The 22,842-nt window shown below is 35.8% G+C and overlaps 5 protein-coding genes across 5 annotated transcripts; 2 read left to right on the top strand and 3 right to left on the bottom strand.

Moving 5' to 3' along the window:
- Positions 1 to 707: 707 nt before the first annotated feature.
- LOC100793759 (fasciclin-like arabinogalactan) lies at positions 708 to 1,775 on the top strand. The gene has a single exon (NM_001317591.2). The coding sequence runs from the start codon at positions 803 to 805 to the stop codon at positions 1,637 to 1,639; it is 837 nt and encodes a 278-aa protein (NP_001304520.2). The 5' UTR covers positions 708 to 802; the 3' UTR covers positions 1,640 to 1,775.
- Positions 1,776 to 5,084: 3,309 nt separating this feature from the next.
- LOC100793220 (fasciclin-like arabinogalactan) lies at positions 5,085 to 6,196 on the top strand. The gene has a single exon (NM_001317564.2). The coding sequence runs from the start codon at positions 5,170 to 5,172 to the stop codon at positions 6,010 to 6,012; it is 843 nt and encodes a 280-aa protein (NP_001304493.2). The 5' UTR covers positions 5,085 to 5,169; the 3' UTR covers positions 6,013 to 6,196.
- A 7,110-nt stretch (positions 6,197 to 13,306) lies between these two features.
- On the bottom strand, positions 13,307 to 14,471 carry LOC100792163 (fasciclin-like arabinogalactan protein 12). The gene has a single exon (XM_003539674.4). The coding sequence runs from the start codon at positions 14,421 to 14,423 to the stop codon at positions 13,506 to 13,508; it is 918 nt and encodes a 305-aa protein (XP_003539722.2). The 5' UTR covers positions 14,424 to 14,471; the 3' UTR covers positions 13,307 to 13,505.
- Positions 14,472 to 16,462: 1,991 nt separating this feature from the next.
- Positions 16,463 to 17,547, bottom strand: LOC100792697 (fasciclin-like arabinogalactan protein 11). Its single transcript, XM_003539675.5, has one exon. The coding sequence runs from the start codon at positions 17,447 to 17,449 to the stop codon at positions 16,607 to 16,609; it is 843 nt and encodes a 280-aa protein (XP_003539723.1). The 5' UTR covers positions 17,450 to 17,547; the 3' UTR covers positions 16,463 to 16,606.
- A 3,202-nt stretch (positions 17,548 to 20,749) lies between these two features.
- Positions 20,750 to 21,925, bottom strand: LOC106794109 (fasciclin-like arabinogalactan protein 11). The gene has a single exon (XM_014764547.3). The coding sequence runs from the start codon at positions 21,801 to 21,803 to the stop codon at positions 20,967 to 20,969; it is 837 nt and encodes a 278-aa protein (XP_014620033.1). The 5' UTR covers positions 21,804 to 21,925; the 3' UTR covers positions 20,750 to 20,966.
- Between the last annotated feature and the right edge of the window lie 917 nt (positions 21,926 to 22,842).

Raw genomic sequence — 22,842 nt, 5'->3', positions numbered from 1 at the left:
AAAATTAGGTGGGAAGATTTGTAAAATCAAGAAAGTTGGATGATAATTGCAATTAAGGCTAAATGAAACTAGCCTAATGACACTGAAGCCATTTGTGAAACGGTCCCCCACAGTTTCAGAAACAATTGCTGACTGTGCAGTTAAAAAATTCATAATTCAAGCAAATCTCTCTCCCCTTCTTACATTAAAATTACTCTATTGAATTATATAATACAAAACTAAGGGCAGGGGGTCTTAATCAATTTGGGCATATCGTTTTTTTCAGATGTTAGTACTCAACCTACATATATACAGAGTCACCTTTCAATTTACATGTCCCATTATATGCATGCATCCAATTGATATATATAATGAATATTGATAATGATATGAAAGCATAATAGTTCACAGACAATACTTTTGATTCTCCCTCCCAACTAAATAATCCTCCCTCATCACTACAATAATCAGTGGTGCATTACCTGTACCGGACATCATGCTAGGCAGAGGGAATTTTTTTAGGAATTAGGAGCAAAGCTTTATCATTCTCAACACAATATGTACCCATCATTCATCCCAATAATAATTAGATAAAAGATCCTAGTTCTGCATGACAGATGCGATATACCCTCACACTCCACAACTAACAAATTTCACAGCCATAACATTTCACCAGCCTATCATTTCCTTGGCCTCTATATAACCCGTCTCCTTCACACATGCCACTCATCAAACACAAATTGCAAGAACCATTAATTCCAATCATTCACATTCATCCAGAATCATCAAAGCCATCCACAGGGCTTGACTTGGCAACTGGAAGATGAAGCAAGCAACTCTTTTCTCCTTCTCACTCTTCCTACTCCTTTCCTCCACCACCATGGCCATTTCACCAGCACCTGCAGCAGCACCAAAAACACCTCCTACCCCAAAGGCAACAGCACCATCACCAAAACCATTAGTTCCCACACTACCTCAGTCTCCAGACTCTCCTGACTCAGTCCCCGACGACATCACCAGAATCCTGAAAAAGGCAAAAATGTTCTCAGTCCTAATCCGCCTCCTCAAAACCACAGAAATCATGAACAACATCAACTCACAGCTCATAACAGCCAAGAGTGGCGGCATAACCATCCTTGCACCAGATGATTCTGCCTTTTCCAACCTCAAAGCAGGCTTCCTCAACTCCCTAAACGAAGGCCAGAAAATCGAATTAGTGCAGTTCCACATATTGCCAGAGTTTGTGTCGAGCTCAAACTTCGATTCCCTAAGCAACCCTGTGCAGACAGTGGCTGGTAAAGACCCTGCAAGGCTTCCGCTGAATGTGAATGCATTAGGTAACAGTGTCAACATTTCAACTGGGGTAGTCAATGCCACCATTCTCGGAGTAGTCTACTCGGATAACAAGCTTGGCATTTATCATGTGGACAAGGTTCTTCTTCCTCTAGATTTCTTTCTAACCAATAAGGCTCCAGCTTTGGCTCCAACAACTCTTGCAAAGGCTCCTAAAGCTGCCAAGCAAAACTCTTCTGAGGATGATCAAGAAGAAACAGACCAAAATCACAATAAATCCGGGGCAGTGAGTTTGGTTAGCCTTGGTGGAGCAATGTTGATGTCGATTGGGATAGCTTTGGTCACAGTGGCAACCATGTGGAGTTGATCCATATGGCAGCTGCATTTTGAGTTTTCTTTGTCGTTAATTTCTTTTTTCTGCTTTTTATTTTTGTTTAAATTTTTGCATCTTTTGTGGTTTCTTGTGTGTTAATGTTATGAAAAGGGAAAGAATCCTTGAATGGTTAACGATTATGCTGTTAAACCATAATTGTTTGTTTCTAACATTATGGTTTATATGAAAGGCTAGGAATGATTTCATCTTTGACAACTCCTAACTTATTACCTAAGCTAACCTCTTAGCAATAGCAACTGTAACGTCGATACAAAATGTTGAAACTGAGTGCCTTGTGTTTTACAACTAATGAGGGTAACGGAAGAAATGGAGATGTTAGAAAAGGCTTTACAACTAATGAGGGTAACCTATAGACATGGCAATGGGGCGGGGACGGGTATTGTCTCCCCAGTCCCCGATCCCGACTCCTCAACGTATACCCGTATCCGTCTTCGATATTCGTCGGGTTAAAATTTTTGTTACCCCATCCCCGTACCCGTTGGGTATCGGGTATCCCCGTCCCCAATTAGATTTGTAATTTTTTTTTTAAAAAAAATTATATTGAAAATCTGATTTAAAAAAATGATTGTTACACATCTATTTTTAACTACTTGTATTTGCAAAGCATTTGTCTACAAAAATCATCAAGAAAAGAATTTTAAATTATGTAAAAATTATAAAAAAAATTAATAAGTCACTAATAAAATTTTAATAATTTCATCATTGGGGCGGATACGGGAATAGGTATGGGACGGCTAGTGACATCTCCGTCCCCGCTCCCGACCCCGGTTAAAAAGTTGAATAATCCCCGAACCCGTATCCGATCAACTCGGATATTCCCCGTCAAAATCAGGACGGGTTTGGGCGGATATCCACGGGTACGGATTTCATTGTCATGCCTAGTAACGCAGTGTTAATCTTTTCTTTTAATGTAATTGGTGTAAAGAAAAAAAGTATTTAGTTTAATCCATGGAGAAATTATGGTTTAAATTCTTTTAGGAGAAGCAAGTAAACTTCAAAATATATTCTTTTGTGATCTTTGAAATTTTAGGAGTACCTGAGAATAAACTAAAATAATTATTTTCACTTGATTGAAATTTATTCTGAGATTTTCAATAAGGTATTTAAGAATGAATATTGGATTATAGTTTGTTTTATTTATTGTCAGTTGATGATTGATTGTCGTTTGCTACAACGAATCGATAATGTAGCTTATGAGTTAAATACTCATAGTATATATATATATATATATATATATATATATATATATATATATATATATATATATATATATATATATATATATGTATGTATGCATGTATTCGCTTGCTGCAATGAAAAGAGAATGCAACCTATGGGTTGAATATCCATAGTTCATAAAGATTCGTTCGCTGCAACGAAGAGATAATGCGGCTTACGAACTAAGTGTCGTAGTTCTATAATTATTGTTCGTCACAACGAAGAAATAATGTGGTCTATGTGCACATGATGGAATGAAAGTTTGTTTATAATGTTATTATTCTTGAATACAAGTTTATATGTAGTTCTAAAAGTTTTCAAGAGAGTATACAATAGTTTCTAAAAGTAAGTTGTATTTATTTTTTTTGTTTAATGTCATTTAAATTCTTTTTGGATGTAAAGACTCGTGTTATGTTGTGCTCGCATTCCTGTTCGCTTTGTATTTTATGCTCTCACTAAGTCTTCGTGACTTATCCCCTTATTTCATTTTATTTTCTGAGATACACAAGTAGTGAAGTAAATGACTTCCTGTGATTTGCTGACTTATCCAAGAATTTCTTTATCTTTTTGGTAGATCTTCATTGCATTTTGATGAAGAGTGTTTTTTTTTTTGTGAATCCAATATAATGCAGCTATAGGGATATGGGTAGTAATAGATATAGAGAAAAATTCTTTATTTTGAAATTTAAATGACCCTCTCTTATAGATATATATTGATGGTGTAATTATGAAATTTTGAGACACTTTGATGATTAGTATTTATGACCAACATCATTATTAGTTGATATTTTGGACCGTATGTCAAGGGTCTATATTATGATTTGTGACCTTGATATCTAACTGTTAGATCTGAACATATATTTATATATAGATTTGTTTGGATGTATGATATGTTCTTACAGGTTATTCAATATGGGGTTTGACCTGTTTTTAGAAGAAACTCTGTTGAATTTTCAATAACTCCTTTTGGATGATCTTTTAATTGTGATTTTGAGTGAGGACACTTAGGCTAGTCAGACTAAGAAAATTATAGTCTGTGCGCTGGTCATGGTCTAAGAATGAGTCGTGACCATGAATAACTCTTGAAAAAAACTCTATTCTACTTCCTTACATAGTAGTTTTAGACCATACAATAATTTTACCTACACAAGACATCACCATCTGAGTTTTCCAATCGAACAATATCATTATATTCTCTTATTATATTTATATATATATATATATATATTTATAATGCTTTGTATTTTCTAAAATACTTAATAATAACTTATTAATCTTCTATCATATTTTCGTTGTAAATAATTTTTCGCTCATAATTTAACTATGACTATGTTGGAGTATATGTGAAGTCTCATAGTGTAAAAATGAGAGGATTGAATATCATACAAATAAAAATTAAAGTGTAATATCAAATTCACTTATGTGATTGCTCATGACTCATTAATATAAATCTTGTGGATTTATCTCCCTCCACAACAAATCAAATGTATAAGGTGGAACGGTGATGCAGGTTGTCCTTCCCTTTCTCCAACTACATCATTTTTTCACAAAAGATGTAAAAAAGCATGTGCCAATTATTAGAACATCATTATCAAATGTCAAGTATCTCAGTTGTCCATTATCAGCTCATCGTTACCAGCAAAGATGCCAATAATAATTAGATAAAAAAATCCTCATTCTCCACGACAGATGGGATATACCCTCCACAGCTACAAATTTTACAACTTGTTAACCATAACATTTCACCAACCCATCATTTCCTTGGCCTCTGTATAACCCTAGCCCTCCACATATGGAACACAAAATGTACGAAGCATTCCACTCATTCACATTCATTCAGAAGCATCAGAGCCATCTACAGGCTGGACTTAGCAATTGAAGGTGAAAAAAGCAAAACTTTTCTCAATTCTCACTTTTTGTACTGGTTTGACTTAACAACCATGCATAATTTCTGATATGCGCAACAATACGCTTACACGTCAATACTATACCTTAGGGAATTTTTTTTAGGAATTAGGTGCAAAGCTTTATCGTTCTCACCACAATATGTACCCATCATTCGATAAAAGATCTTTGTTCTCCATGACAGATGGGATATACCCTCATACTCAAAATCTGGCAAATTTCACAACCATAACATTTCACCAACCTATTATTTCCTTGGCTTCTATATAATCCCTCTTCTTCAAACATCCCACTCATCAAACACAAATTGCAAGAACCATTCACATTCTTCCAGAATCATCAAAGCCATCAACGGGCTTGACTTGGCAACTAGCTGGAAGATGAAGCAAGCAACTCTTTTCTTCTTCTCACTCTTCCTACTCCTTTCCTCCACCACCATGGCCATTTCACCAGCACCTGCAGCAGCACCAAAAGCCACAGCAAAAACTCCTCCTACCCCAAAGGCAACAGCACCATCACCAAAACCATTAGTTCCCACAATACCTCAGTCTCCAGACTCTCCTGACTCGGTCCCCGACGACATCACCAGAATCCTGAAAAAGGCCAAAATGTTCTCAGTCCTAATCCGCCTCCTCAAAACCACCGAAATCATGAACAACATCAACTCACAGCTCATAACAGCCAAGAGTGGCGGCATAACCATCCTTGCACCAGATGATTCTGCCTTTTCCAACCTCAAAGCAGGCTTCCTCAACTCCCTAAACGAAGGCCAGAAAATCGAACTTGTGCAGTTCCACATATTGCCCGAGTTTGTGTCCAGCTCAAACTTTGATTCTCTAAGCAACCCTGTGCAGACAGTGGCCGGTAAAGATCCCGCAAGGCTTCCATTGAACGTGAATGCATTAGGAAACAGTGTCAACATTTCAACCGGGGTCGTCAATGCCACCGTTCTCGGGGTAGTATACTCAGATAACAAACTTGGGATTTATCACGTGGACAAGGTGCTTCTTCCTCTAGATTTCTTTATAACCAATAAGGCTCCAGCTTCAGCTCCATCAACTCTTGCAAAGTCTCCCAAAGCTGCTAAGGATAACTCTTCTGAGGACGATCAAGAAGAAACAAATCAGCATCAGAATAAATCTGGGGCAGTGAGTGTGGTTAGCATTGGTGGAGCAACGTTGATGTCGCTTGCGATAGCTTTGGTTGCAACCATGTTGAGTTGATCCATTTGGCAGCTGCACTTTCAATTTTATTTGTCAAACACGCCATTAATTTCTTTCTTTTTACCTTTTTTGTTTAAATTTTGGTATGTGTTTCTGTTTTCTTGTGTATTGGTGTTATATATGAAAAGGACGTGAATACTTCAATGATTAATGATTCAGTGGCTAAGCCATAATTGTTCCTTAATAATTTTTTATCTTCTAAGTTCTATGTTTTAAGAATTTATATCTTGTAGAGAGTAGAGACTTTACGTAAACCATATATTTAGTGCTAATAATTAAACTTTTATGTGGTTTTAACGTGGAGATAGTATTTTTTATTTTTGTGTGTATTAAAAATATCTGGCAGTAGAAAAATTGAGATTGAACTCTTTCGAGACAGAAATTATTGAAGTAAGCTTAGTTAATGACTAGAAAGCGAATCTTAGTTAACATGTTTAAGGGACCACTGATTTATCTTCTAAGTAGGTCAAGCTTTGTTGATATGAGAAGATGATGACTTTTGGGTAAAAATAGGAACTTCTTGATAACTTAAAAAAAAATATTTATTATGCATCAATTTTTTACACTCTTACTTTCTTTCTATTTCTTTCCTCCCTATTTCAATTCCTATCCAAACACAGTGTAAGAAAAAAGTGAAGAGGAAAGATACTAATTTTTCAGTGGGTGTAAATGTGTAGGTGCATAAAGATACTATTTATTGATGAATGTGTTTCTTCTCTGGCTGGCATTCAGTTGATCACTGATGATTGCTATGATTTACGTCCCTGCTACTCTCTTATTCAACACATCCATGGATCCTATCATGTGGAATCTTCTATCTTGCCAAGGTTGAGAGCATTTGGTCCTTGGGGCCTCTTTGGATTTGAGTTTTTCCTAGCTTTCTTTCTATTCCTCTGTTAGCTGATGTTTTTAATGTAATTTTCCCTTGGTTTTTAGTTTGGCCTTCAGCCCCCTCACACACACAAAAAGAAAAAAAAAAGGTTTAGTTTCACTTCTATTCAAATTTTGATTTTGAGTCTTGTGTTCGAAAGATGACTATTGAAATTTGAAAAAGTTAATTTTTTGTTAAAAAAAATAACTTTTTCAATAGTGATATTTGGTACTCAAGACTCGAGACTTAATCATAATTGAAAGAAAAAGAAATAAATTTTCTTGTGTAAAGACTCATCATGTATAGAAAAATCCCTTGTGTGATATTCTTGTGCAGAAACAACAAATCACATCCTTAGAGGCTGTAGCTTGGTTTGCCCTATCTGGTATGACTTAGCCAGATTCTATGCACTTGACATGAATGGATTTTTTTGGCTCCAATCTCAACCGATGGATGGCCCTAAATATTTTTAAGGGACCACCAAGGTGGAATACTGTTTTTGGCATCACTGTTCGGGTGATCTGGCAGGCCAGGAATCAAGTTATTTCAAGTAACTTGTTTTTATTAAAAAAAAATTGTTAGCGTTAAACTTGGTTTCATAACTGGTTATTTCAAGTAACTTATTTGTCAGATTCCTTTAGATTTCATCTTTGGAGTTCTCATAGAGATTTTGCATGCCATATGGATTTTTAAAGCTCATTAGTGTCCTATGACTTTTTTTTATGCTCCAGCAACAGTGCTTCAACCAATGACAATTTTGTTAGATTTTTGCTTCTGCGATCCAATTATCCAATTCTTTATATTACTCTCTTTTGATCTATATTAGCCTTTTGTCTCCACTTTTTCCATTAGTGATGTCACGGAAAGATTAAATTAGTTACTTTGAATGAATTAGTTGAATAACTCAAAAAGCAGAAAGTTAATTTCACGCATATGAAAATTGAAACTTCTAGTATGGGGTGATTCATGTTGCTAGATTGACAAGTACACCAATTTGTATAAGCACTGAAGTTAAAAACTCTCTCGAAGGATTTAAAAAATGAGTAGGGATAGTTCCTATTGTTTTTGTTAGTTAAAGATTTCGTACAGTGGAGAGTTGGACAAGTGTCGAGTCCACGATAACTTTATTTATACTTAGATAGATGAATATATAATTATCAAGTAATAATTAAATTGGTTTAAAAGGTTGTGAAAAAAATAGTAAAATAATTGGCATAAAATTAAATTAAAATAAATAACCAAGAAAAATAAACATAAAATTAAATTAATTAATTAAAACAAACAAGATGAGAAAAGTCAATATTGGAAGCAAAAGTTAATTCAAAATATGAGAATGTTAGGGGTTTAGTCTACTAGAACTACTCTTGACCCAAATTCCTTTAAGAGGTAAAACAATTAAATTACATTAAGAATAGAGATATATAACAGGCTAAATAAAATCATTCTATTCCTATAGATAATTACTTAGACACTTTTTTCCGGTTCTATTATAGAATAACACCTCCCAATGTTACCCCTAAAACTTAGGATGCATATGCTGATGAAACCATAAACAATAAAATTAAGCACAAAAAAAGGATAATGAAAAAGTAACAATTTTAAATAGATAAAAAGAGTAATTACATCAAGGATAGTTGGCTGCTAAGCTCCAATAAAAGGGATTTTAATCTCTCATTGTCACAATAGGCTTTACAATTGGAAGAGGATAATGGGTAATGAAGGGAGTAGATAAGTAAGAGAATGGAGAGAAGGAATAATTGCTAATAATTGTTTCTCCTGCTTCTAGCTTTTGCCTTTTATAAGAAATTATATTCTCTTGAATATTGGGTGTGTAGATGTATGCCTTTTTTTCTTTTCCTCTTCCTCTTTTTATAGGTGCACTTTAGCTTGGATTTCACGCAACCTTCGCGTTAAGCGCAATTGTCATGCTTAACAAGTATGGCGATAATCTAGCACTCAACGCGTGACTCGCGCTGAACGGGCCTTCATACATTAGACTTCTCCATACTTCCTGGCGCTAAGCGTGTTTTGTCCGTTGAGCGACTGCGTCGCGCGTCTGAGACGCGCTAAGCGAGCATCTTCAGATCTTCAATTTGTTTTTGTTGAAAAAAATTAGAAGTCATAAGTACAAAAACATATAACACAGATTGGAGGTTTGTTGTGCCGTGAAAAATTACTGCCTTGAAAGCAAAATTCGGCTAGACCTTGATGCAATCTAGTTTGTCGACTGCTCCCCAAGGTTAACACAACGAGCCTATGAACACGTGCACTCGTGGCCTTAGGCTATGGAAATCACAGAACAATTGCCCAGAATTTTAGAAGTAGATAATAAGAAAAGAATTGAAAATTATTTTTTGCCTGTGCAAGCCTCTGCAAGACTATGACAGTCCTCTTTTTAATAGCAAAACAATGAAAAACGTCTTTCTCTTTTCCTGTCCACAAATCATAATTATTAGCTACACATTTAACAAATTGACCGTTAGAGAATTGCTAATAAAGTGGAGGTTATGCTATTTGGTTTATAGCTAATCAAGAGCATTAAAAAAGGAAATATTTGTTAAAAGAATAACAATCAAAACTGTTTAAAATCAGTTAGGAAATTTGGGAATAAAGAAAATGAATATTATATTTCCGATGTGGGACATCACAATGAAACAATTGTGGCTTCAGTTTGTCATTGTCCAACAGTTTTTACGGGCTTTACTTTGTTTTTTTGTGACAATTATTCACCAAACATTATAAATTAATAAAAACTTAACTGATGTTAAAAATCCAATTATTCACAAAAGAAAAAGAAATAAGAGAGAAAAATTAAGAATTCCTTTATGATTTAATCCCAAAATATACCTATACATAGTCATTATCAATTCATCCAAGACTAAATTGAAGTTCTACAACTATATATCTCACCATCTCAGTTCTTCTAATTTTTTCTTCTTTTTACACCTTGCAAGTTTCTAAAATTTAGCAGCTTGTTCCGACAAAATCCGTGAAGACGAGTTCATTCAATAGGCTCATTTGCAGGGTGTGTTATGTTGCCAGTATTGGTATGTAGCTCTATATTTTATGAAAATATTTAGGAACCTAGCCTAAGTAAATTAGTTACTGTAAGGGTATTTAAGGAAATACAATTATATATGGAATAGTTTGTTATAGCAATTCTGTTATAACAATAGTAGTGTTGTTTAACAACAAATTAGCAATTATGTGATGACTATTGCTGTCTGCAGTGTCATAGGTTCGTTAATTGCTGCTGCTTGATTCTTATCTTTAGGACCTAGGAATACTATATATAGGTATGTAATTGCAGTTTGTGAGGATATGAAAAAGAATTATCAGCTTTTCTGTTCCTTCTCCCTCTTATTCTGGAGGCCCTTAGTCCTAGAAACTAAGGATTATTATTTCAGTTCATAACATTTGGTGCTCTCGTTGAGGGTCAATGGCTGACTTGTCTTGTTCCATATCCACTATGGACCGCATCGAAGCAGCCATCGCGAAACTCACCGTTGCCCAAGACGCCACGGTCGCCAAACTAGACGAAATTCTTCAGAAGCTGGCCCTTCTCGAAAATCGTTGTCAGTTTTCAAAGGTGTCAAGACTTCTTCGACCTCCTCATCTGAGAAACCCGCTGCTGGCGAGGCTCCTCAGTTGAACACCAAAGACGGAGCCATAGAGTTCGAACCGAGCTCTGTTTGCTTAGACAAAAAGGTGCAAAGCTTCATGGAAGAGTCGCTAAACTCGTTTTCTAGTCAAGGAAGGGTTAGGGAAAATCAAACCATGGAGGCGGAAGTTCCTGGTGAAGATGGTTCCAAATATACACTGGGAAGCGATGAGAAACCAATGTTTGGACGAGGCTACGAATTTAGCATCCACGACCACACAGTGTCTCATCGCCACAGGTCCTTCGAACTCGACCATTCAGACTCAGAGGATGCTAATGCTGTTTCATTCGAAGTCATGAGGAAAAACCCCTTTTGGGTGTACGACAGAGAAGCACTTCAGCTGTTCAGCAAGTTCAACAAAGGTCGCTTGCAACTCGAACACATTTTATTGGGTAATGTTGATGTCCTGATGGCTGCACACTTGGGTGCTGTTTTTATGCCACAAGGTCTGAGGCATTTCCTTGGTATTGACACATTTGACCCTGAAGGTTACTTAAAGGACGCTGGTAAGTGGACTGTTCAACAAGCTGCTGAATTATCAATTGTTGCTCCCACTATTGAAGCATCATTGGATGCAAGGTTCCTAAGTGGGTAGAAGGAGGAAAGGGTTGAAGCTGCAAAGGTCTTTAAATCAGGTGGCATTGGTGTTATTGTGACTGATCAACCTGTAGACAAGCAGAAGTTGATTGATGATGTTAGGAAGGCTCTTCATGCAGCCAAAATCTGCAGTTATGCACAGGAAATGAATTTGATCCGTGCAAAGAGTATTGAAAAGGGTTGGGATTTGAAGTTGGGTGAACTGGCCCGGATTTGGAAAAGGGGTTGCGTTATTAGAGCAATATTCTTAGACAGAATCAAGCAGGCATATGAAGAAAATCCTAATTTGGCAAACCTTCTTGTGGATTCAGAGTTTGCAAAGGAAATAATTGATCACCAATCTGCCTGGAGGAGAGTTGTTTGCCTTGCTATCAATTCTGGTATTAGCACTCCAGGTATGTCTGTTAGTCTTGCTTATTTTGACACCATCTTACTTGCATCAAACTATGATGATGCAATTTGCTATGTTGAGACCATGAATCTTGATGGAGAGACAAATCTGAAGCTGAAACAAGCACCCGAAGCAACTTCAAAATTGCAAGAAGACTCGAACTTTCAAAATTTCAGGGCTATCATCAAATGTGAAGACCCAAATGCTGGGGTTGCTTATGGACGAGGAGTTACTGAAGTTGAGAGAGCTCTGCCTAGGAGGCATGAATCACATCCAGGCCAAGAGTTGAAAAAGATTAGTGGATCAAAGTCATCCATTAAAGGTTTTAACTTTATGGATGAAAGGTAGTAAATGGAAATTGGATCAAAGAACCCAATGCCAATGTAATCCAGAACTTCCTACGGTTGCTGGTTGTATGCCATACTGCAATGCCTAAAGTTGATGAAGAAATTGGTAAGGTTTCATATGAAGTTGAATCACCAGATGAGGCAGCTTTTGTGATTGTAGCCAGGGAACTTGGATTTGAATTTTATGAAAGGACACATACAACTATTTCACTGCGTGAATTAGACATCATATCAGACCAGAAAATCAATAAGTCCTACAAACTTTTGAATATATTAGAGTTTACTAGTGCAAGAAAGCGGATGTCTGTAATTGTGAAAGATGTGGAGGGAAACTATTACTACTTAGCAAAGGGGCTGACAGTGTAATGTTTGAACGAATTGCAAAGAATGGAAGGGATTTTGAAGAGAAGACAAAGCAGCACATTAGTGAATATGCTGATTCTGGTTTGAGGGCCTTGATACTTGCATATCGTGAACTTAATGATGAAGAGTACAATAAATTTAATAAAGAGTTTACAGGGGCCAAGAACTTAGTAAGTCGACCAGGAGCAGATTGTTGAGGGAATAATACAAAATATTGAGAAGGGCTTAATTCTTCTTGGTGCTCCTTTGGCAGATTGACATAACTACACCTTGAGGACAAGGTGTTTGCGAAGAGGGGTGGAATTGTTAGGAACCTAGCCTAAGTAAATTAGTTACTGTAAGGGTATTAAAGGAATTACAATTAGATATGGAATGGTTTGTTATAACAATAGTAGTGTTGTCTGCCAACAAATTAGCAATTCTGTTATAAGTATTGCTGTCTGTAGTGTCATAGGTTCGTTAATTGCTGCTGCTTGATTCTTATCTTTAGGACCTAGGAATACTATATATAGGTATGTAATTGCAGTTTGTGAGGATATGAAAAAGAATTATCAGCTTTTCTGTTCCTTCTCCCTTTTATTCTAGAGGTCCTTAGTCCTAGAAACTAAGGATTATTATTTCAGTTCATAACAAAAACAAAAAACACCACAATCATGCAAACCTTTTACACACTTCAGAGTACTTCCTAGGCTAACACATACAAAGCCCAAAACAAGACAACCACAATATAAAGACACGTGCATGTTTTTAAGAGCGAAATTCATAGCTGCAAAAAGCACGCTCTCAATCAAGTTTGCATGGTTGTTGCCACCAAGGCAAGTCCAAGTCCAAGTCCAAGTGACATCCACATTCCGTACACATTTAGTGTTTGATCGTGCCTCGATCAGGATTACCTCTGAAAGAGGAGACAGTGGAAAACAAAAGAAAGATAGGGAAATCATCTTCCCTCACCACCTTTAATCAGCCAAAATGTTTTATAACTAATTTAATGTCTAACCTTACAAACAAAAGAGTTTCTGTTAATCGATTCCTCGTGGAAGACAATATATAACAGAAGCGATCATAGCATAATACTCTTGTTTTAGAATAATTTCATAGATACAACAATAGATCCCGTGATCCAGTATTCAACAAATTCATCACTTCTTTCTCACAATTACATAACTCATCGTAACACTCTCGGTATTAATATATATAGCATATGGTGTAGCAACTAGCTACAACGTTGGAAAATTCAGATATGATCTTTTCCTGGTTCTGGTTTATGTTGTCATCACACTCATGAGAAGTACTCCAAGTCCAAGTGACATCCACATTCCGTACACAGCGATCTTCTCGGTGCCAGAGTTCTGTTCAGTGGGATTAACCTGTGACGAATCTGAAGATGATGACTCGTCCTTATCAGCTTTAGGTGCCTTTGCGGTGTCACTTGAAGGTTCTGGAGCCAAAGAGGGTGATTTTGCAGGTGCCTTGGTAACTGCAAAGAAGTCCGTAGGAAGAAGCACTTTCCCCACCTTATAAATAGCAAGATGCTTATCAGTATATATAATGCCAGTGATGGTGGTGTTAACCTCACCCGTTGAGATGTTCACACTCCCTCCGTAACTTATCACATTCAGTTCCACCTTTCCAGGTTTAGCCCCTGCTAGTGTTCTAACAGGGTTTGTCAGTGTATCAAAGTTGGAGCTAGAGACATAGTCTGAAAGAACATGGAACTGTAAGAGCTCGAGCTTTTGCCCATCAGAAAGAGAGTTGAGAAACCCTGCTTTGAGTTCTGAGAAGGCACTGTCATCAGGTGCAAGAATGGTAATGCCACCTGATTTAGTAGTGAGGAGCTGTGCATTGAGTTGGTTGATCAATTGGGTGGTTTTCATGAGACGGATTAGGATGTTGAATGACTTTGCCTTCCTCAGGATTCCAACAATGTCAAGTGCTGGAGTACTTTCAGGAGTGGAATCACTTGGTGACTGTGGCAATGAGGGAACCAATGGTTGTTGAGGAGCCGCAGCTGGTATGGTAGGAGCAGGTTGGGGCGGTTTGAGAGGGGCTGAAGCTGGTGATAATTGGGCTAAGGTGGTTGTCGAATACATAAATGAAATTAGCATTACTAGTGACAAGGACAAGACAGATTGCTTCTTCAACATGGTTTTTGTTTTGTTAAAAGAAGGTTTAGATGACATAGGAAATGATTGCAAATGATAGGATTTGTAATTGCAATGAGGACTTGTTGCCTTGATGACATGCAGGAGTAGGCTTTATATATATTGAGGCTGAGAGAATGACAGTTAGGTGAAAAGGCTTTGTTGTAAAACCTTCAATAGTGATTTATGAACATATCTGGCTATGAGATCATATTAAGGTGTTGTGTCAACGATGGTAGATGATATATAAGGGTATATATATATATATATATATATATATATATATATATATATATATATATAAAAGTGATTAGGGTGACAGAGGAATAAGTTCTTGCTTGAAAGGAACATGAAAAATAAGGTGAGGTTTTCTGCGAGACATACTCACCCGACAAGGAGATTATGGTTGTGCATCGATGGAGATCAAAACGTTTGCAAAAAAAGTGATAGCTAAAATGAATGTAACCAAATAAAGTAGTTATACAGATGATCATGGATGTGTTGCTTTCAATTAGGATCTCTGTAAAATCCATCTCTTTCTAGATCAATAGAACTCGTTTTCCAGTGGACTTGGATCCAGTAGCAATGATTGCGGGTGTCTTCATGTAAATTATAAAATATTAGTTAATTCAATTTTTTTTAATAAATTAATGTATGCAAATTCGTTTCCATTTTTTCATAGTTGCCTGATTGATTGGTGTCATATCACTTTTTTATTTTTATACTGTTTTCTATGCTCAAAATATGTTCCTGTGAATCTCTGCAAGATTCACTTCACTGTACTGAATTATAGCATTTTCCACAACAGTTTACCTCATTTCAACATTAAACTTACTAAATTTAATTTTTTATACCAACAAGTTGTTAGTCCAAATAATATTGTATTCAATCTCCTTAAGCAATGTCTCACTTTGAGTCTTGTGAATAGAAAAAACATGATTAGAGCAGAGATTCCACTAGAAATGATAAGTTAGATTTTTGAAAGATTAATCATTAACGAAACTAATGAATATTTTGTACCAATATATAATGGTCTAGAAAAAAAATCATATTTTTTTTTATAATTTTTACAAAATAAGTATCATGATTTATTTTAATTCTTTATGTTTTATTTTATTAAGATGAAAATAAACTAAATGTATCTAGTCAACAAGTAACCAAAACATGTTCGAGAGCAAGAAGGTAAGGCAAACTGTACAAGTAGGCCATACTTAATTTGACTATTTGCTAGAGACAGAGGCCGAGAAAGGGGTGATCTGCTCGAGTTACGGTTACCCTATTGTTTTTTTAGGTTATTTAAATTTTTATAAAATATTATTTAAATTTTTTAAGGTTATTTAAATTATTACACTTCATCAGGGGTCAACCAAGCATTTTTCACTTTAAAGCACAAAATTTTCGCAATAATTTTATTGTGTTATGAGAGGGACAGGAATGTTAGACAAGATAATGTAATGAAAAGAAACAGAGAGAAAGTTAAAAAAATGTTTTGAAATTTTGTTAAAAATATAGTACTATCCTATTTAAAAATTAGATTGGTTAGACATAATATAAATTTAAAATATAAACATAAAAACAAAAACTTATCAGTAAGAACATGTCGTTTGAATGAGGAACCCAAGCAAAAAGAAAAGGTCGTTTGAATGATATATGGTATCAGAAGTTTTCTTACAAGTTACTACTAATAAAGTTTTGTATCATTTTAAGCTATTCATAGGTATGAAATCTAACTGTTGTTAAAAACTTAAAATTGATGCTTGTGGGTGTGATTTCATCAATATTAGGTTGTTTAATTCTATTAAAATCCATTGGTGTGTGCACAACACAAACAAGAAGTCATTATCTCCCTCTCCTCACGTTTCAAGTTGGTGTTTTCTAAAATCTATGATATTGCATTTATTGTTTCTTGTTTTTCTCTGTTTACTCTTCTTGAATTAATCCACCTATATCAAGCAACAGATTGATTGGCAGTGGCACAAATATTATGTTCAATGTTCTCAATTTTCTAAGATTCAAATTAATGAACTCAACTCAATCCTTTTTGTTTTTAAAGAAGAAAAAAGAAAAATCATGGATCATTGAAGTATTCACGTCCTTTTCATATATAACACCAATACACAAGAAAACAGAAACACATACCAAAATTTAAACAAAAAAGGTAAAAAGAAAGAAATTAATGGCGTGTTTGACAAATAAAATTGAAAGTGCAGCTGCCAAATGGATCAACTCAACATGGTTGCAACCAAAGCTATCACAAGCGACATCAACGTTGCTCCACCAATGCTAACCACACTCACTGCCCCAGATTTATTCTGATGCTGATTTGTTTCTTCTTGATCGTCATCAGAAGAGTTATCCTTAGCAGCTTTGGGAGACTTTGCAAGAGTTGATGGAGCTGAAGCTGGAGCCTTATTGGTTATAAAGAAATCTAGAGGAAGAAGCACCTTGTCCACGTGATAAATCCCAAGTTTGTTATCTGAGTATACTACCCCGAGAACGGTGGCATTGACGACCCCGGTTGAAATGTTGACACTGTTTCCTAATGCATTCACGTTCAATGGAAGCCTTGCGGGATCTTTACCGGCCACTGTCTGCACAGGGTTGCTTAGAGAATCAAAGTTTGAGCTGGACACAAACTCGGGCAATATGTGGAACTGCACAAGTTCGATTTTCTGGCCTTCGTTTAGGGAGTTGAGGAAGCCTGCTTTGAGGTTGGAAAAGGCAGAATCATCTGGTGCAAGGATGGTTATGCCGCCACTCTTGGCTGTTATGAGCTGTGAGTTGATGTTGTTCATGATTTCGGTGGTTTTGAGGAGGCGGATTAGGACTGAGAACATTTTGGCCTTTTTCAGGATTCTGGTGATGTCGTCGGGGACCGAGTCAGGAGAGTCTGGAGACTGAGGTATTGTGGGAACTAATGGTTTTGGTGATGGTGCTGTTGCCTTTGGGGTAGGAGGAGTTTTTGCTGTGGCTTTTGGTGCTGCTGCAGGTGCTGGTGAAATGGCCATGGTGGTGGAGGAAAGGAGTAGGAAGAGTGAGAAGAAGAAAAGAGTTGCTTGCTTCATCTTCCAGCTAGTTGCCAAGTCAAGCCCGTTGATGGCTTTGATGATTCTGGAAGAATGTGAATGGTTCTTGCAATTTGTGTTTGATGAGTGGGATGTTTGAAGAAGAGGGATTATATAGAAGCCAAGGAAATAATAGGTTGGTGAAATGTTATGGTTGTGAAATTTGCCAGATTTTGAGTATGAGGGTATATCCCATCTGTCATGGAGAACAAAGATCTTTTATCGAATGATGGGTACATATTGTGGTGAGAACGATAAAGCTTTGCACCTAATTCCTAAAAAAAATTCCCTAAGGTATAGTATTGACGTGTAAGCGTATTGTTGCGCATATCAGAAATTATGCATGGTTGTTAAGTCAAACCAGTACAAAAAGTGAGAATTGAGAAAAGTTTTGCTTTTTTCACCTTCAATTGCTAAGTCCAGCCTGTAGATGGCTCTGATGCTTCTGAATGAATGTGAATGAGTGGAATGCTTCGTACATTTTGTGTTCCATATGTGGAGGGCTAGGGTTATACAGAGGCCAAGGAAATGATGGGTTGGTGAAATGTTATGGTTAACAAGTTGTAAAATTTGTAGCTGTGGAGGGTATATCCCATCTGTCGTGGAGAATGAGGATTTTTTTATCTAATTATTATTGGCATCTTTGCTGGTAACGATGAGCTGATAATGGACAACTGAGATACTTGACATTTGATAATGATGTTCTAATAATTGGCACATGCTTTTTTACATCTTTTGTGAAAAAATGATGTAGTTGGAGAAAGGGAAGGACAACCTGCATCACCGTTCCACCTTATACATTTGATTTGTTGTGGAGGGAGATAAATCCACAAGATTTATATTAATGAGTCATGAGCAATCACATAAGTGAATTTGATATTACACTTTAATTTTTATTTGTATGATATTCAATCCTCTCATTTTTACACTATGAGACTTCACATATACTCCAACATAGTCATAGTTAAATTATGAGCGAAAAATTATTTACAACGAAAATATGAGAGAAGATTAATAAGTTATTATTAAGTATTTTAGAAAATACAAAGCATTATAAATATATATATATATATATATATATATAAATATAATAAGAGAATATAATGATATTGTTCGATTGGAAAACTCAGATGGTGATGTCTTGTGTAGGTAAAATTATTGTATGGTCTAAAACTACTATGTAAGGAAGTAGAATAGAGTTTTTTTCAAGAGTTATTCATGATCACGACTCATTCTTGGACCATGACTAGCGCACAAACTATAATTTTCTTAGTCTGACTAGCCTAAGTGTCCTCACTCAAAATCACAATTAAAAGATCATCCAAAAGGGGTTATTGAAAATTCAACAGAGTTTCCTCTAAAAACAGGTCAAATCCCATATTGAATAACCTGTAAGAACATATCATACATTCAAACAAATCTATATATAAATATATGTTCAGATCTAACGGTTACATATCAAGGTCACATATCATAATATAGACCCTTGACATATGGTCCAAAATATCAACTAATAATGATGTTGGTCATAAATACTAATCATCAAAGTGTCTCAAAATTTCATAATTACACCATCAATATATATCTACAAGAGAGGGTCATTTAAATTTCAAAATAAAGAATTTTTCTCTATATCTATTACTACCCATATCCCTATAGCTGCATTATATTGGATTCACAAAAAAAAAAAACACTCTTCATCGAAATGCAATGAAGATCTACCAAAAAGATAAAGAAATTCTTGGATAAGTCAGCAAATCATACGAAGTCAGTTACTCCACTACTTATGTATCTGAGAAAATAAAATGAAATAAGGGGATAAGTTACGAAGACTTAGTGAGAGCATAAAATACAAAGGGAACAGGAATGAGAGCACAACATAACACGAGTCTTTACATCCAAAAAGAATTTAAATGACATTAAACAAAAACAAAATAAATACAACTTACTTTTAGAAATTATTGTATACTCTCTTGAAAACTTTTAGAACTACATATAAACTTGTATTCAAGAATAATAACTTTATAAACAAACTTTCATTCCATCATGTGCACATAGACCACATTATCTCTTCGTTGTGACAAACAATAATTATAGAACTACGACACTTAGTTCGTAAGCTGCATCATCTCTTCGTTGCAGCGAACGAATCTTTATGAACTATGGATATTCAACCCATAGGTTGCATTCTCTTTTCGTTGCAGCAAGCGGAAAAAAATACATGCATACATACATATATATATATATATATATATATATATATATATATATATATATACTATGAGTATTTAACTCATAGGCTACATTATCGATTCGTTGTAGCAAACGACAATCAATCATCAATTGACAATAAATAAAATAAACTATAATCCAATATTCATTCTTAAATACCTTATTGAAAATCTCAGAATAAATTTCAATCAAGCGAAAATAATTATTTTAGTTTATTCTCAGGTACTCCTAAAATTTCAAAGATCACAAAAGAATATATTTTGAAGTTTACTTGCTTCTCCTAAAAGAATTTAAACCATAATTTCTCCATGGATTAAACTAAATACTTTTTTTCTTTACACCAATTACATTAAAAGAAAAGATTGACACTACGTTGCTAGGCATGACAATGAAATCCGTACCCATGGATATCTGCCCAAATCCGTCCTGATTTTGACGGGGAATACCCGAGTTGATCAGATACGGGTTCGGGGATTATCCAACATTTTAACCGGGGTCGGGATCGGGGACGGAGATGTCACTAACCGTCCCATACCTATTACCGTATCCGCCCCAATGATGAAATTATTAAAATTTTATTAGTTACTTATTAATTTTTTTATAATATTTACATAATTTAAAATTATTTTCTTGATGATTTTTGTAGACAAATGTTTTACAAATACAATTAGTTAAAAATAGATGTGTAACAATCATTTTTTTTTAAAAATCAGATTTTCAATATAATTTTTTAAAAAAAAATTACAAATCTAATTGGGGACGGGGATACCCGATACCCAACGGGTACGGGGATGGGGTAACAAAAATTTTAACCCGACGAATATCGAAGATGGGTACGGGTATACGTTGGGGAGTCGGGATCGTGGAATGGGGAGACAATACCCGTCCCCGCCCCGTTGCCATGTCTATACGTTACCCTCATTAGTTGTAAAGCCTTTTCTAACATCTCCATTTCTTCCGTTACCCTCATTAGTTGTAAAACACAAGGCACTCAGTTTCAACATTTTGTATCGACGTTACAGTTGCTATTGCTAAGAGGTTAGCTTAGGTAATAAGTTAGGAGTTGTCAAAGATGAAATCATTCCTAGCCTTTCATATAAACCATAATGTTAGAAACAAACAATTATGGTTTAACAGCATAATCGTTAACCATTCAAGGATTCTTTCCCTTTTCATAACATTAACACACAAGAAACCACAAAAGATGCAAAAATTTAAACAAAAATAAAAAGCAGAAAAAAGAAATTAAGGACAAAGAAAACTCAAAATGCAGCTGCCATATGGATCAACTCCACATGGTTGCCACTGTGACCAAAGCTATCCCAATCGACATCAACATTGCTCCACCAAGGCTAACCAAACTCACTGCCCCGGATTTATTGTGATTTTGGTCTGTTTCTTCTTGATCATCGTCAGAAGAGTTTTCCTTGGCAGCTTTAGGAGCCTTTGCAAGAGTTGTTGGAGCCAAAGCTGGAGCCTTATTGGTTAGAAAGAAATCTAGAGGAAGAAGAACCTTGTCCACATGATAAATGCCAAGCTTGTTATCCGAGTAGACTACTCCGAGAATGGTGGCATTGACTACCCCAGTTGAAATGTTGACACTGTTACCTAATGCATTCACATTCAGCGGAAGCCTTGCAGGGTCTTTACCAGCCACTGTCTGCACAGGGTTGCTTAGGGAATCGAAGTTTGAGCTCGACACAAACTCTGGCAATATGTGGAACTGCACTAATTCGATTTTCTGGCCTTCGTTTAGGGAGTTGAGGAAGCCTGCTTTGAGGTTGGAAAAGGCAGAATCATCTGGTGCAAGGATGGTTATGCCGCCACTCTTGGCTGTTATGAGCTGTGAGTTGATGTTGTTCATGATTTCTGTGGTTTTGAGGAGGCGGATTAGGACTGAGAACATTTTTGCCTTTTTCAGGATTCTGGTGATGTCGTCGGGGACTGAGTCAGGAGAGTCTGGAGACTGAGGTAGTGTGGGAACTAATGGTTTTGGTGATGGTGCTGTTGCCTTTGGGGTAGGAGGTGTTTTTGGTGCTGCTGCAGGTGCTGGTGAAATGGCCATGGTGGTGGAGGAAAGGAGTAGGAAGAGTGAGAAGGAGAAAAGAGTTGCTTGCTTCATCTTCCAGTTGCCAAGTCAAGCCCTGTGGATGGCTTTGATGATTCTGGATGAATGTGAATGATTGGAATTAATGGTTCTTGCAATTTGTGTTTGATGAGTGGCATGTGTGAAGGAGACGGGTTATATAGAGGCCAAGGAAATGATAGGCTGGTGAAATGTTATGGCTGTGAAATTTGTTAGTTGTGGAGTGTGAGGGTATATCGCATCTGTCATGCAGAACTAGGATCTTTTATCTAATTATTATTGGCGTATTTGCCAAACCGATTCTTTGTGTCACATATATTTGGGTAAATTTTGAGTTTGATTATGGTGAATTGCGAATGGACACATGAAATACCTGTTTTAAACATCTTTGTAGTATGTAGTTCGACAAGGGGAATGAAAATGTAGAGAGGCTGCAGAGGACCCCGAAAGCAGCTGCAATGCAACTGTTATCTATAAGATGTAATTTAATAATATGGATCAGGAACAGAGAAGGAGCCATTGACACAGATCCTCTTAGTATAAATAAAATCTTGCAGTTCACCAAATTTGGAGTTAAGTAATTGGATTAGAAATCGTCCTAGTGTATTCTGCATTTCCACTTCAAATGGTGCTAATTGTGAGAAGGTTGTTTTTGTGTTTTTACCGCATTGTTTCCCTAACGACTTGATTAATAACAAATTATCTAAATTGTATAGCCCTTAAAGAGGACTTTGAATCCAAAGCCATGTTCCTGATGCATGTTAGTGGAAATAATTTAATTTAAGCTTTATTTTTTGCTTCATGTTGAAACTTTTTATGTTTCAATTTTAACTTTGAACATTGAATCAAGCATAAAATTTTCAGAATTAAAACTTTGATCCTCTATCTTGTCCATGATTAGTATATATATAAAGAATAAAGACATTACAACCTTTTGATTTTAGCACAAATGGAGACAAGACATTTTAACCCATATAAAGTTCATGCTTTTGAATATAGATCCACACTTCTTGCTAAATAAGAGTCTTTTACATTATTACCTTCACAAGACTTTAGATATTTGTTTAAAATATAA

The sequence above is a fragment of the Glycine max genome, chromosome 12 (genome assembly GCF_000004515.6).
Source record: "Glycine max cultivar Williams 82 chromosome 12, Glycine_max_v4.0, whole genome shotgun sequence".
NCBI classification, from domain to species: Eukaryota; Viridiplantae; Streptophyta; class Magnoliopsida; order Fabales; family Fabaceae; genus Glycine; species Glycine max.
The sequence above is the reverse complement of the archived record's forward strand: the minus strand, read 5'-3'. Positions and strand labels throughout refer to the sequence as shown.

What these genes read in the sequence shown, in the direction of transcription:
- LOC100793759 (NM_001317591.2), top strand. Translation starts at nt 803, where the DNA reads ATGAAGCAAGCAACTCTTTTCTCCTTCTCACTCTTCCTACTCCTTTCC.
- LOC100793220 (NM_001317564.2), top strand. Translation starts at nt 5,170, where the DNA reads ATGAAGCAAGCAACTCTTTTCTTCTTCTCACTCTTCCTACTCCTTTCC.
- LOC100792163 (XM_003539674.4), bottom strand. Translation starts at nt 14,423, where the DNA reads ATGTCATCTAAACCTTCTTTTAACAAAACAAAAACCATGTTGAAGAAG.
- LOC100792697 (XM_003539675.5), bottom strand. Translation starts at nt 17,449, where the DNA reads ATGAAGCAAGCAACTCTTTTCTTCTTCTCACTCTTCCTACTCCTTTCC.
- LOC106794109 (XM_014764547.3), bottom strand. Translation starts at nt 21,803, where the DNA reads ATGAAGCAAGCAACTCTTTTCTCCTTCTCACTCTTCCTACTCCTTTCC.